General features: G+C 36.1%; 2 protein-coding genes across 2 annotated transcripts; both read left to right on the plus strand.

Moving 5' to 3' along the window:
• The first annotated feature begins 598 nt into the window (after positions 1 to 598).
• On the plus strand, positions 599 to 11,447 carry LOC142233482 (uncharacterized). The gene is made up of 4 exons (XM_075304421.1): positions 599 to 721; positions 6,544 to 8,374; positions 10,221 to 10,519; positions 10,589 to 11,447. The coding sequence occupies exons 2-4, from the start codon at positions 6,545 to 6,547 to the stop codon at positions 11,190 to 11,192; spliced, it is 2,733 nt and encodes a 910-aa protein (XP_075160536.1). The 5' UTR covers positions 599 to 721; position 6,544; the 3' UTR covers positions 11,193 to 11,447.
• On the plus strand, positions 8,547 to 10,214 carry LOC142233399 (uncharacterized). The gene is made up of 2 exons (XM_075304299.1): positions 8,547 to 8,636; positions 8,870 to 10,214. The coding sequence occupies exons 1-2, from the start codon at positions 8,547 to 8,549 to the stop codon at positions 10,169 to 10,171; spliced, it is 1,392 nt and encodes a 463-aa protein (XP_075160414.1). The 3' UTR covers positions 10,172 to 10,214.
• Positions 11,448 to 15,346: the final 3,899 nt, after the last annotated feature.

Here is a 15,346-nt window from a genome sequence, read left to right on the forward strand (position 1 = left end):
TTTCTAAAATTAACCGAAAGTTTTCTTCCTGGTGGGTTCACCGTTTTTTCAGTGTAGAGTAAAGAGAAAATCTTTGGAACGGGGCATGTTTTTTTTCGGTGTATATATGCCAAAATAGACTGACATCGGTTCAAATTTAAATTTGAAAATATGATAGATTTTGGAATATAAGATTGAAAATTTTACATTTTACATTCTTTTTTAAAGAAATTTCAAACCATTAAATCCAAGTATTTTTTGAGTGTAAAAACCCATCCAAATATCGAATATTAACCTTAACTAAGAAAAATTCAAGAAGATACTTTTCTTAAAGCTATTTACCCATAAATAAATATGATCCACTATTTTTAGCCAAATTTTATTTGACGTCACAATTGTTAGTATGCTAACAACTACCACTGCAAAATGTCATCGTTTAGGCGGCAAACTCAACTTTAGCCAAATTTGTGTATTCAGATTTTGAAGAGATTTTCCTAAAGCCTAGCAGAGACACACTCAAAACACACTCGTTGTATTAGTGATCTTGCATAGAGGAGCATATGAGATTTTGGTAGTTTTAAGTATAAAAACAAGCGGGTCTGGCCAACAGAGCACAGTCAACGATAAGACAACAAACGAAGTGGATCACTAGAAACGAGACCCACCCAAAGGATATTTATTAAAAAAAAAAAACACCATATTACATAAGGATTATACAAAAACAATAAACAAACATAAAAAAGTGAGTTTCACAGCGATTATAAAAAAAAAAAACAAAAACTACGATCAGTGAGATTTCGAAATGGGGAAAAACAAGGCAAAGACATGGTTATGAAATATAGACCTTGAATTGATATTGTCAAAAAAATGCACACACACACAGACAAATAAACAAAAAATGAATTGAACAAACTTGAAAGTGAAGAAAGAAAAATACACAAATCAAAATTAATAAAAACATAGTAATAGTGAGAAATATATAAAAGACTTAGACTATTGAAAGTGCAAACGAAAAATAAAAGTGAATAATTATACATTTCTTAGTGAATTGAATAATTATATGGAATGTGCAAACAATTTGCCAAAGAAAGAAAAACAATTTAAATTTTTTTTCTTTAACAAAATTATTAACACCAATTTTGAACAAATTTTTGCAATTGCAAAAAATTGGGAAAACATGTTGTGGCTTTGTAATCCCAATGGATTATTTTATATTGTTGAATATTTCCATCGAATTAAAGGAATTTTAATAAATTTTTATTTGTAGTCTCAATGAAGACAAATTAAAATTTTTTAAAAGAGAAAAATACTTTAAGTGAAAAAATGATAATTAAATTCAAGGAAGTTTATCATTAGGAAATTACAATTTAATAAGGAACTCGATTTTAATTAAAATATTTCAGATTTTGTTATTATTTTGGTGTAGCTAATCTGATCGTGAGTTACGAATGGAAAATTCCATAAATAAAATATGTGTCCTAAAAGAGAAAAAAAAATTGTTTAACACTGAAAAACTATTGACCTAATATGAAGGATTATGCAACTTAAATTTTATGAAAATTTACACTAAATTAAGGACAAATTTCTTTAAAATAAAAATTAAATAAGCTTAAAGAAATGTTATAATCTTTGCTTTAAAATGTTTTTTTTTTTCGTTCAATTTAGGACAAGAATCTTTGAAATGTGTCCGTCGTATGCTTTTGAAATAAAGCAAATTAGCTTCCTTTGCAAAACATTTATGATTTAAAGAAATAATCATTAAATTATCTGTGATATTGAATATTTGGATTAATCATATAAAAGACTTCAAATATAAACTAAAACTTATTTTGAAGATTTTTAATCTTTGGTTTAAAGTTTTTTTTTATGAATTAAGACATTTTAGTATGCGCAATTTACACACTATTAAGGACAATTTTCTTTAAAATAATGATATTTTAATTAAAAGATAGTTTATAAACTTTGCTTTAAAAATTTTTCATTATATTTAGGACACACATTTTGAAAATTTTCATTCCTTCATTAAGGTTGCATGTCTTTAAACTAAAGCAAATTGTCCTTAAAGTAAAGAAACACATTTTTGATTTAAAGAAATCGTCCTTAAATTAACTGAAATATAGAATCTTTAGAATTAAGATAAAAACGCTTCAAATATAGGCTAAGACTTTTTTTGGAGGATTTAGCATATTTAGATTTAAAGTTTTTTATTTTGGAATTAAGAAAATATTTTTTACTTCGAAGTATCCGTTATAATTGGGATTTTTAAACTGGTCGCAAAAAATTTCCTTTGGAATTTTTAAAGGAAGGTCAAAATCTTTCGATCCAAGTAAACTTTTTTTTTTAATGCAAATAAAATCAAAATTAAATGATAGCCACCATCATGCAATGAATGGCATATCTGACTTGCATACAAAACATCATGGATTCATTCCTAGTTTCGACCAAACACCAATAAAAACAAGTAAGGAAAGTCTAAAGTCGGGCGGGGCCGACTATATTATACCCTGCACCACTTTGTAGATATAATTTTTCGATTCCATATCACATCCGTCAAATGTGTTGGGGGCTATATATAAAGGCTTGTCCCAAATATATACATTTAAATATCACTCAATCTGGACAGAATTTGATAGACTTCTACAAAATCTATAGTCTCAAAATTTAAGTCGGCTAATGCACTAGGGTGGAACACAATGTTAGTAAAAAAATATGGGAAACGTTTAAATCTGAAGCAATTTTAAGGAAACTTCGAAAAAGTTTATTTATGATTTATCGCTCGATACAAGGAAAATGTTGGTATTTTGGCCATTTTTGTCGAAATCAGAAAAAACATATAAATGGGAGCTATATCTAAATCTGAACCGATTTCAACCGAATTTGGCACGCATAGCAACAATGCTAATTCTACTCCCTGTGCAAAATTTCAACTAAATCGGAGTTAAAAATTAGCCTCTGTGGTCATATGAGTGTAAATCGGGCGAAAGCTATATATTGGAGCTATATCTAAATCTGAAGCGATTTCAACCAAATTTGGCACGCATAGCTACAATGCTAATTTTACTCTCTGTGCAAAATTTCAACTAAATCGGAGCAAAAAATTGGCCTCTGTGATCATATGAGTGTAAATCGGCCGAAAGCTATATATTGGAGCTATATCTAAATCTGAACCGATTTCAACCAAATTTGGCACGCATAGCTACAATGCTAATTCTACTCCCTGTGCAAAATTTCAATTAAATCGGAGTAAAAGATTGGCCACTGTGGTCATATGAGTGTAAATCGGGCGAACGATATATATGGGAGCTAATTTGGCACACTTGACTACACTACTAATTGTACTCCCAGTGCAAAATTTCAATCAAATTGGGCTAAAACTCTGGCTTCTGGGACCGTATTAGTCCATATCGGGCGAAAGATATATATGGGAGCTATATCTAAATCTGAACCGATTTCAATAAAATTTGGCACACTTGACTATAGTACTAATTGTTCTTTTTGTGCAAAATTTTAAGCAAATTAGGGTAAAACTCTGGCTTCTGGGGCCATATAAGTCCATATCGGGCGAAATATATATATATATATATATATATATATATATATATATATATATATGGGAGCTTTATCTAAATCTGAACCGATTTCTTCCAAAATCAATAGGGATCTATTCTGAGCCAAAACACATACTTGTGCCAAATTTGAAGTCAATTGGACTAAAACTGCGACCTAGACTTTGATTACAAAAATGTGTTCACGGACAGACGGACATCGCTATATCGACTCTAGAGCCCACCCTGAGCATTTTTGCCAAAGACACCATGTGTCTATCTCGTCTCCTTCTGGGTGTTGCAAACATATGCACTAACTTATAATACCCTGTTCCACAGTGTGGAGCAGGGTATAAAAATTCAGTGATGGATTATCCCATCTCGGAAATAATGGAGACATTTTCAGGGTTTCAAAGATTCTCTAAGTGGTTTCACCGTGGAGTGATTCCATGAAATTAAAATTATTTCGAGATCAAATAAAGATTTTTAATTTTGACTCAAAATCCCATTATGAGAGTCAAAGTCTACGGCTTCTGATATCTTGCATTGAAAAATAAATGCGTTTCGTTAACAATTTATGAACAATCCAATTTCAAAATCTAAATAAAAAACTACTATTTTCAAAAAACAAATCTTAGGATACTGTTGAAACTTTAAAACAAAAACTTTATTCTCATATAGATATCTCACGACACATTCAAATTTCTCTCCTATTAAGGAGAGCTCATCAATTCTTGCGACCTTCTGCCTAGTTCAAATGGCGTACCTGTTTTCTCCGGCAATGTCGTTCTTATCATAACTCTTAATACTAATTTACCTCATATACGATTTGGATGTCACTCATTTGTCTTATATTTAGGTGTTGTCTTTTTGTATCAAAAATTATCGATTTCCTATTTCCTATAACATTTATCATAATCCTGCGTAATACGGAAATAACATTGCGTCATATAAATATCCTTGATGACCTCTGGTATACAAAGAATTTCAAGACGTAAATTAATTATAAATATTTATAAATATGTTCATGCATTTTATAAGAAAATAAAACGTCATACAAAAATTCCGACTAAACTAATATGGCCTACGTATTCTAATGAAAAGTCAGTCATTCACCTTTTGAGTAAATGCATTGACCATCACAGTCCCATAGACCAGTCAGAGAGAGCATTAGTTAATTTAAATTCCATAATTTCCATTTTCCATTATAGATAACAAAAACTCTTGTAAACAAATGCTAATTTTATAGAAAATATAAAATATTCCTCCTCAGCTATTGTCCATTGGTAAGAAAATCTACATAAAATGCAATAGAGCAAGGAAATAATCACCTAAAAATTGAGTCGCTATTGCAATGCAATACAGTTATGCATAATAAATCTCTTTCTCTCTGTATATCTCTCTCTCCCTTTGATTGTCCCTATCTCTATTGTGGTGTGAGTATGTGTACTTACAAGAGCAACATCCGGTTTTACGTTGTCCAATATTATGGTAATTAAACAAAAAAAAACCGTTACAATAATTTCGTGTTTATTTTCAGTGATCGTAAACCACTATAAAGCTATAGGAAAATGTAATGCGTTTTTGCATAACATTTTGTGCTCCACAAAAAAAAAGAGCAAACGCTTTAAAATCATTCAACAGCAGCCCCCGCACACAACCTAGCTTAGCATTTTTTTTTTTGTATTATGTCATGAACACACATACACTTATTTGCCTACCTCAACTAAATGGGGTATTCGGCAAAAAGTCATAGGGCGTAAAAAAGAGGAAATGTACAACTTCCTCAGCCAAGCTTTTCTCAGTGTTTCTCGTTTCGTAAAGAAATCGCAGCTTGTCAGCTGTCATACAGTTAACTTCACTTATAATCGCAACTCCAAGCCATGGCAAATAAATAAAAACAAACATTGCAAAATAGTTTCAAACATAAAGACAAACCAAAAAATAAAACAACATCCAATGTAGATATCAGGAAAATGAAAATAAATAAATTAAGTACCAAAATTACTTCATAAAACATTGCTACAAGTAAAGAGTAAGGGGGAATGTCTAATCTTCAGCGGACAACATAAAAAATCTCACTGAACCGTTTAGTCAGAGATAAAAGACAGGGTGACTCGAAAACAGAGATGACTTGAGATATAAAACAGGGTGATGGTTTATAACAAAAAAATAAATAATATCTGTGAAATTGAAATAAAAATATGTTATCACTGCATATTGTAATAAAATTCAAATTGTATCGTTAGGCCAATTGTCACGAAGAATTATTTTAATATGTATGTATTACCAAGCTTTCATGTTATTCATGTTTTGTCAAACATTTCTAGACCAATAATTTATTTTGGTGAAATTATAACGAATTTCACCAAAATAAATTACTCTAAGCCAAATTTACATATCCAGAAGAACAGTGATTTACCACCAAATAATGCCGAGTGGTTTATAAGTCCAATCTATTTTTAGGTCAACTACTTTTGGCTCCATCCTCGTATATTGTGAATATACCTTGAGTGATTGGCTTATGTTTACACTTTTGAAGCCATGAGCCATGCTGTATACATTGCCGGCTTTAAGCTAATGACCTTAAGACGAAAGTAAAAGTAACAAGCGCAGGCGCAGGCGCATACACTCATACCATATTTTCTTCTTTGGCGCAGCATATGAGTCAAACTTTATGATCATGGTTCGAAACCGGTCCACAGAAAAGGAACATCGACAGACACAGCCACAACAAGATGTTAAATGTTTATGGAGGGTTTATTTGGAAATATGTTTTTGTGGTCGAAAACCAAAAGTAGCACAATGACCACTTAAGTGTTAGGGATTGAGGCCAAATGTATATTTGTGTTTAGTTATTGAGTGTGGAGGTGGTCTTTAAATATGGCCATATGAGGGGCAAACAAATCATCAACGATTACTTAATATTCATAAGCATTATTTTTCAAAGCATAAGCAGTCTAAATGAATTTGAAGGTTAATCATTATTTTCTCTTCTCTGTCTCTTTCTTTCACACAGCATGAGAGTTACGTTGCAGTGGGCCCTTTTGGCCTCGGTTCTGATGGCCGTTGCCATGTGCAATTTTGCAAATGCTGAAGATGAATCTGCTTGGTCTGGCAGCTGGAGTCTAGCAAACGTTAAGGACTCCATGCTAGCTCGCCGATCTGCTGATGCCGAACCCAAACAACAAGAAGAAGGACAAGGCCGTAATTATGATGTTCATGAGCCCATCTATAGCAATGATACCGATGTTAATCAGCTGATCGATCAAATTCTCAGTTCTCGTCGTGAGGGTAGAATTTTGAATGATTACGATCAAGTCTATGCTGATGGAAATGTTGATCAAGCTTTAATGCAAGGCAATGATATGCAAGCCCGTAATTTGGTTCGTGATAAGTTGTGTCAATTGGGTCTTATGAGCTGCGAGGCTGAGGGTAAACGCCAATATTACTCCACGATTTATGCTCAAGGTCCACCTCCACCCAAATATGGTGGTGGTCCTTATGGTCCTGCCAAACCTATGCCTCCCCCAGGTCTCTACAATGGCGGTGGTCGTCCTCCCATGGGTCCTCCACCATCTTCCATAAATTCATTTGGTCCCCCACGAAAAGTTGGCTATGAATCTTCTTATAAACCTGGAGGTTATAGACCCACCGGTCCCGCTGGTTCTTACAGTGGACCTTATTTGGAATCTCCTCCTCCCTCAGCTATTGATGGCTCTGGTATGACTAGCTTCAGTAAACCACCACCCGGAGCTATTATCTATGGCAGCAAGCCTCCTGGTCCAGTTTATACCGGGGCTACCAGTGGCGGAGTTCCTCCCTACGCTTTTGAAAATCCTGAAAAGATCCATGCCGCTGGTTCACAACAAACCAATTTCTACAGTCATCAATCCTCGGCATCTGCATCTCAATCTTCTAGCACAAAAGTAGTGGTGGCTGGTGCCAATGCGGTTGCAGCTAATGCCGCTTTGCAACAACATGTTCATCATCATTTCCACCATGTCGATGGAGCCGATTCTGCAAAGGTTCCCTCGGTACCAATTCCTATAGGATCGGGACAATCCATAAATACAGACTTCTCGGCTTTGGCTCAATCATCCACTGCCTTTACACCACAAGGATCATATGCTCAAGGTCAAGGTTCGTTTAACGCTGGTTTCAATGCTGCTTCACAAGGTGGTCTCCTCTCGCAAACTTCAAGTGGTTTCAAACCCAATGGTGGTGATCTGTATAAACCACCTAGTGGTGGTTTGAGTTCATTCGGCAGTGGTTCATCGGGATCCTATGGTTCAACAGATTTTGGTAGTGCTTCTAACTTTGGTTCCGGCTCCAGCTATGGCTCTGGCTCAAACTTCGGCTCTGGCTCAAACTTTGGTGCTTCTGGATCTGCCAGTTCCAGCTATCATAGCCAAAATCCCGATTACTACAAAAAGGAATTACATAACATCGGCGGTATCCAGGCCTCTAACTCGAATAATTTCAATAGCCTTACATCCGGTTATGGCAATGAGCAATCTCTCTATTCTGGTGGCTATGATACATCCCGTAATCAATATATTGACTGCCAATGTGTACCCTTCAACCAGTGTCCAGCTGCTGATCGTATTGGCCGTAAAGAAGATTTAATTTTACCCATTGATCCACGTAACTTGGGTAAAGATATTGAAGCTTTGAGTGATGAAGCTGCTGCCAATATAACCATTAGTGCCACTCCCGAGAAAAAGGAAGAGGAAACTTCAGATAACAAGAAGGAAGATGAGAAGAAACGCAGTAAACGTGAAGCTGCCAAGGCTGATGACAAACAAGACGACGAAGGTGCTGCAGATCTGCCTTTGGATGCTGAAGGGGTAAGTTTTTCTTTCTTGTCCACTCCCAAGCGGGATGGCTTAATGTTAATAACCTGCCTGTGCAAATCCACGAATCTAATTCCAAAGCTAAAGCCTTTTTAACATCTTAATACCATCTGATCCAGTTCATAGAATCTGCACACTACGCTGCCCCAACGTAAACATATCTTCAATGTATTCCCTTTATCGTTCTTATAGACATCTGAGATACTCGGTTGTTTTGCAATGTTATGATGTGACCCTGGACAAAGGATATCGTTTTGTGTGCTGACGGTTAGTTTTTGTGTGCGGTGGCGTAGCAGGTGCTTAATGTAACTAATCCCAACTAAACCACCATCATAAGGTTAACCGCACTTTCGTTTGAGGAGTTTTTCTGACTCCCCCAAGAAAAAGCACGCACGCCTCCTAATGAAGCATATCCCTATGTGTCCTTGTTATCATTGCCCAACAGAGATCTATAGCTTATATTGTCTATCATCCTCTTCCCATTCGTAGCGAATTTTTGACAGTCCCACTGCCATACATGCCATAGAATTGGTGAAACGCAAAGTCTTGCCTACATATGGAGTCTCTTTTGGTCTTCCCTATCCAAATCATCCTGGTGGCTATCCACCAAATGCTTTGGGTGACTATTATCCTGCACAGAATCCCTATTTCGGCTCAATTGGTCCCAATGGTCTGAATCTAGGTCTGATCAATGTCAATCCATTGGTTTCGGTTCAAGTCCAGAAAACCGAATTTGGTGATAAAGTGGTTAAGCCTTTGGTCAATCTCCACGTTACTCCCAATGCAAATATTTTCCAGAAATTTAGTAATATCTTCAAGGGTAAAGGAGGTGTAATTGAAAATCATCACTATCATCATCATAACCACTATACAGGATTTGATCATGATCATCATCATGATTATCATCCTGAAATTCTGAGTGATCATTATTCATCACATCCTATCGGAGGGGATTATAGCAATTACCATCAACCAGAAATAGTTACCGGGCCGGGACCAATACATCACTATTCATCTCCACATTCATCGTATAAACATTACGATGTGGAAATGTATCCTAGCAAGCCAGTATTTGAATATCATAGTGGTCCACAAAGTGTACATCCCATACCAAGTCCTTTGGATCACCATGAGCACCATGAACATAGTGAACACTATGAAGAACACCATTCTAGTCATGGCTCATTCAGTAGTCATTCATCTTCTTCCTACCCTGCTAGTGGGCCAGATGCAGGACATTCTTCGCCGTATATACCCGGCACTGGTGCTGGTCCTATATCACCAGAAAGTCACTCATATCCACCTAGTACAGGGCCCGACCCTACATCTTTTGGAAGTCATTCCTCATCATATCCACCCAGTGCAGGTGGTTCATATATACCAAGTGGCCAGGGAGCTCCAAATACTTATCCTCCTGTGGATCAATTCCAAGGTTACTCGACTGGTTATGGTGCCACCGGCGGTGACAATGGCAATATCTATGATCGTAGTTATACCGGCAACAATTCCTTAATTTTTACCGATACTCATCGTAATCGCAAAGGAAAGCAACTTCAGTATCTACAAAATACCCATATTGTGCCACCTACCCAAGCCCCTGGAGCAGCAGAGGGTAGTGATTATGTAACATTTCCCAAAGATAGGAAACGCCGCAGTGTGGATGACCATGAACATGTTGGTGAGGAGCGTAGTAGTGTTTTAGCAGAAACGGTAAAACTGGAACAGGTATTGAATGAAGGCAAAATTATTAAAGCACACACACACAGGATATTTCTCACGACATTTCTATAATAAAATGTTTCCCAAAACTAAGTCCAAATTGTTACTTTTTCGATTTCAGCGTGCTTATTATGGTAACCGACCTGTTGAGAAGACTTGCCGTGTAAATGAAGTATGCTGTCGTCGTCCTTTGCGACCTGCCCAACCTCCTCAACAATTGGGACGTTGTGGTGTCCGTAATGCTGCTGGTATTACAGGACGTATTAAGAATCCCGTATATGTTGATGGGGACAGTGAATTTGGTGAATACCCATGGCATGTGGCCATTTTGAAAAAGGATCCCAAAGAATCGATTTATGCCTGTGGTGCTACTCTTATTGATGCTCAACACGTTATTACAGCTGCCCATTGTATTAAAGCGTAAGTTAGGCATTTCAACCAGATATTATACGGAACCCTAACATATTCCCATTTTATTCTTTCGAACAGGCAAAATGGTTTCGATTTAAGAGCTCGTTTGGGTGAATGGGATGTCAATCATGATGTGGAATTCTTCCCTTACATTGAACGTGATGTTGTTTCCGTACATATTCATCCTGAATACTATGCTGGTACCTTGGACAATGATTTGGCTGTTTTGAAATTGGATCATCCAGTTGACTTCACTAAAAATCCTCACATTAGCCCTGCCTGTTTGCCTGACAAATTCTCCGATTTCACTGGCGCCCGATGCTGGACCACTGGTTGGGGCAAGGATGCTTTTGGTGAACATGGCAAATATCAAAATATCCTCAAGGAAGTCGATGTTCCAATTCTCTCCCATCATCAATGTGAAAGTCAATTGCGACAAACTCGTCTTGGCTATGGATACAAATTGAATCCTGGCTTCTTGTGTGCCGGTGGTGAAGAAGGCAAGGATGCATGCAAAGGTGATGGCGGTGGCCCCTTGGTTTGTGAACGTCAAGGCGTTTGGCATGTGGCCGGTGTTGTCTCCTGGGGTATTGGCTGTGGTCAAGTTAATGTTCCTGGTGTTTATGTTAAGGTTTCCCACTACTTGGATTGGATCCGTCAGATTACCCAATACTACAAATGATTCGAGGCTTCATCAACAACAAGAACAACCAATCGAAGGTGTTGCCAATCCCGTGACATATTCGAATTTCATTTCTAATCGCCATGTTCTTCGATTTTTCGATCTATTAATTTATTTTTGTTAGTGTTGTAAGCAAACGTGCTCTCAGCTTTATGTATTTATTGTTTATTGTTTTTTTATCCTTTTTTGTTGAATTTGTTTGTTGTATATCACTAAAATGATGTTCATCACATTAACATTCCTAAGATATTATATGATAGGATCTTTTATATTTTTAATTTATTTTATTTTTTTTGTATTGAAATGTATTTAAATGAAAATAAATTATTTTAAATTATAAAAAAAAAACAATTGTTATTATATTACAAATTTTAGGCGAGTGGATGTGTACGATTCGCCTTCATTCGAAAGCTTTCGCGGCTACAAAAATGTTCTATAGAAATAAAATTTTCTATAGAAGTAATATTTTGAGAAAATTTTCTATAGAAATAAAATTTTGAGAAATTTTTCTATAGAAATAAATTTTGACAATATTTTCTATACAAATAAAATTTTGTGAAAATTTTCTATAGAAATAAAATTTTGACAAAATTTTCTATAGAAATGAAATGTTGACAAAATTTTCTATAGAAATAAAATTTTGAGAAAATTTTCTATAGAAATAAATTTTGACAATATTTTCTATAAAAATAAAATGTTGACAAAATTTTCTATAGAAATCAAATGTTGACAAAATTTTCTATAGAAATAAAATTTTGACAAAATTTTCTATAGAAATAAAATTTTGACAATGTAAGTTTTTTTTGTTTGGTAGTATTTTATCCATATTTTGGTAGATTATTTTCGGCTCGAGTGGCAACCGTGTTCCTGATTTAGACCAGTGCGATTACTTTCTCTTTTTAAACTTCAAAAAGTTACTCTGGTAAATTATAAATATCAGTACAATGAGGAGTTGGAGCCACCGTGGTGCAATGGTTAGCATGCCCGACTTGCATACACAAGGTCGTGGGTTCGTTTCCTGCTTCGACCGAACACCAAAAAAGTTTTCCAGCGGTGGATTATCCCACCTCAGTAATGCTGGTGACGTTTCTGAGGGTTTCAAAGCTTCTCTAAGTGGTTTCACTGCAAGGTGGAACGCCGTTCGGACTCGGCTATAAAAAGGAGGTCCCTTGTCATTGAGCTTAACATGGAATCGGGCAGCACTCGGTGATAAGAGAGAAGTTCACCAATGTGGTATCACAATGGACTGAATAGTCTAAGGGCCAGTTTCTCAATGTCTTGTTATTATTTGTCGTGTCGATAAAACAGCTGATCCCATACAAAAATTTTACTAACCGGAGGTCTATCCACCGGTTAAAATTAATCGGAGGATGAGAAACTGGCCATAAGTGAGTTTGATACATCGGGCTGCTACCTAACCTAACAATGAGGAGACCATCACAGCTACGCCTGCCATCCTCGTAAAGGTAAAAATCCCGAATTGTGTTGGTAACTGCTGCCCCATATCCGTACTCTCTCAAATATCTCGAATATCGCAGCTACGAAGAGTCTTGGAAAAAAAACATATTTTTTCAGAAGGGTGACAACAATCGCCGCGTAGTCTAAGTATTTTCGGACCACCCTAGCATTTTTATTTTTATACCCACCACCATAGAATGGTGACGGGGGTATAATAAGTTTGTCATTCCGTTTGTAACACATCGAAATATTGATTTCGAACTATATAAAGTATATCTATTCTTGATCAGGGAGAAATTCTAAGACGATATAACGATGACCGTCTGTCTGTCTCTCTGTTGTAATCACGCTACAGTCTTCAATAATGAAGCAATCGTGCTGAAATTTTGCACAAACTCGTCTTTTGCCTGCAGGCAGGTCAAGTTCGAAGATGGGCTATATCGGTCCAGGTTTTGATATAGTCCCCATATAAACCGACCTCCCGATTTGGGGTCTTGAGCTTATAGAAATCGTAGTTTTTATCCAATTTGCCTGAAATTTGAAATCTAGAGGTATTTTATGACCATAAAGAGGTGTACCACAAATGGTGAGTATCGGTCCATGTTTTGGTATAGCCCCCATATAGACCGATCTCCCGATTTTACTTCTTGGGCTTATAGAAACCGCAGTTTTTATTCAATTTACCTGAAATTGGAAATCTGGAGGTATTGTAGGACCACAAATACGTGTGCCAAAAATTGTGAGTATCGGTCCATATTTTGGTATGCTCCCCATATAAACGACCTCCCGATTTGGGGTCTTGAGCTTATAGAAACCGTAGTTTTTATCCAATTTGACTGAAATGGGAAATCTAGAGGTATTTTAGGACCATAAAGAGGTGTGCTGAAAATGGTGAGTATCGGTCCATGTTTTGGTATGCTCCCCATATAAACGACCTCCCGATTTGGGGTCTTGGGCTTATAGAAACCGTAGTTTTTATCCAATTTGACTGAAATTGGAAATCTAGAGGTATTTTCGGGTCATAAAGAGGTGTGCCGAAAACGGTGAGTTTCGGTCCATATTTTAGTATAGCCCCCATAAGAACGATCTCCTGATTTAACTCCTTGGGTTTCTAGAAACCTGAGTTTTTATCTGATTTGCCTAAAATTGTAAATATTCTGGTATTTTAGGCTCCCAAAAACGTGTATCGGATTAAGTTTTTATCGGTCCATTTGGTAATGCCTCCATATAGACCGACTTCACTTCTTGAGGGTGTAGAAGGCGCACTGATCATGAAAATTGCTTGAAACTCAATGTAAAATGTCCAGATTTTACTTCTACAGATTTAAGATTTCAAATCAAGACGTTATTTTATAATTTTCTTGCACACTTACAAGAGATGTTAATGATTCCTCTAAAACTCAAACAAAAATGGTTCTTATAAATCCAGAATCTTATATAAATCCAGAATCCTCATAGGTGAAATCTTTAAATTTATCTTCAGGAAGTGTCCTCAAGTCCTCAAGCCCTCCTGAAATTTCAAAGGAAACCCTAATATTTGGTTCATGGTGGTGGGTATTTAAGATTCGGCCCGGCCGAACTTAGTGCTGTATATACTTGTTAAACTTCAAAAAGTTACCCTGGCAAGCGTACTTTCTCAAATCTCGAATATTGCAGCTACGAAGAGCCTTGAAAAAACCTATTTTTTCAGAAGGGTGACAAAAATCGCCGCGTAGTCTAAGTATTTTCCCTGAGTCGATATAACCATGTCCGTCTGTCCGTCCGTCCGTCCTTCCTTCCGTCCGTCCGTCTGTCTGTGAACACATTTTTGTGATCAAAGTCTAGGTCGCAATTTAAGTCCAATCGCCTTCAAACTCGGCACATGTTTCTAATTTGGGTCAGAATAGAACCCTATTGATTTTGGAAGAAATCGGTTCAGATTTAGATATAGCTCCCATATATATCTTTCGCCCGATATGCACTAAATGGACCCAGAAGCCAGAGTTTTATACCGATTTGCTTGAAATTTTGTACAAACATAACACTTAGTCGTATAGTCAATTGTGCAAAATGTGATTGAAATCGGTTCAGATTTAGATATAGCTCCCATATATATCTTTCGCCCGATATGGACTTATATGGCCCCAGAAGCCAGATTTTTGGCCGAATTTGTTTGAAATTTTGCAATAGGAGTACAATTAGTAGTATAGTCAAGTGTGCAAAATTTGATTGAAATCGGTTCAGATTTAGATATAGCTCCCATATATATCTTTCGCCCGATATGGACTAATATGGTCATAAAAGCCAGAGTTTTGGCCCAATTTGGTTGAAATTTTGCACTAGGAGTACAATTAGTAGTATAGTCAAGTGTGCAAAATTTGATTGAAATCGGTTCAGATTTAGATATAGCTCCCATATATATTTTTCGCCCGATATGCACTTATATGGCCCCAGAAGCCAGAGTTTTATCCCGATTAGCTTGAAATTTTGCACAAGGAGTACAATTGGTAGTATAGTCATGTGTGCCAAATTTGATTGAAATCGGTTCAGATTTAGATATAGCTCCCATATATATGTTTTTCTGATTTCGACAAAAATGGTCAAAATACCAACATTTTCCTTGTTAAATCGCCACTGCTTAGTCGAAAAGTTGTAAAAATGACTCTAATTTTCCTACACTTCTAATACATATATACCGAGCGATAAATCATAAATAA

This window comes from Haematobia irritans, chromosome 4 (genome assembly GCF_050003625.1).
Source record: "Haematobia irritans isolate KBUSLIRL chromosome 4, ASM5000362v1, whole genome shotgun sequence".
Classification (NCBI taxonomy): Eukaryota; Metazoa; Arthropoda; class Insecta; order Diptera; family Muscidae; genus Haematobia; species Haematobia irritans.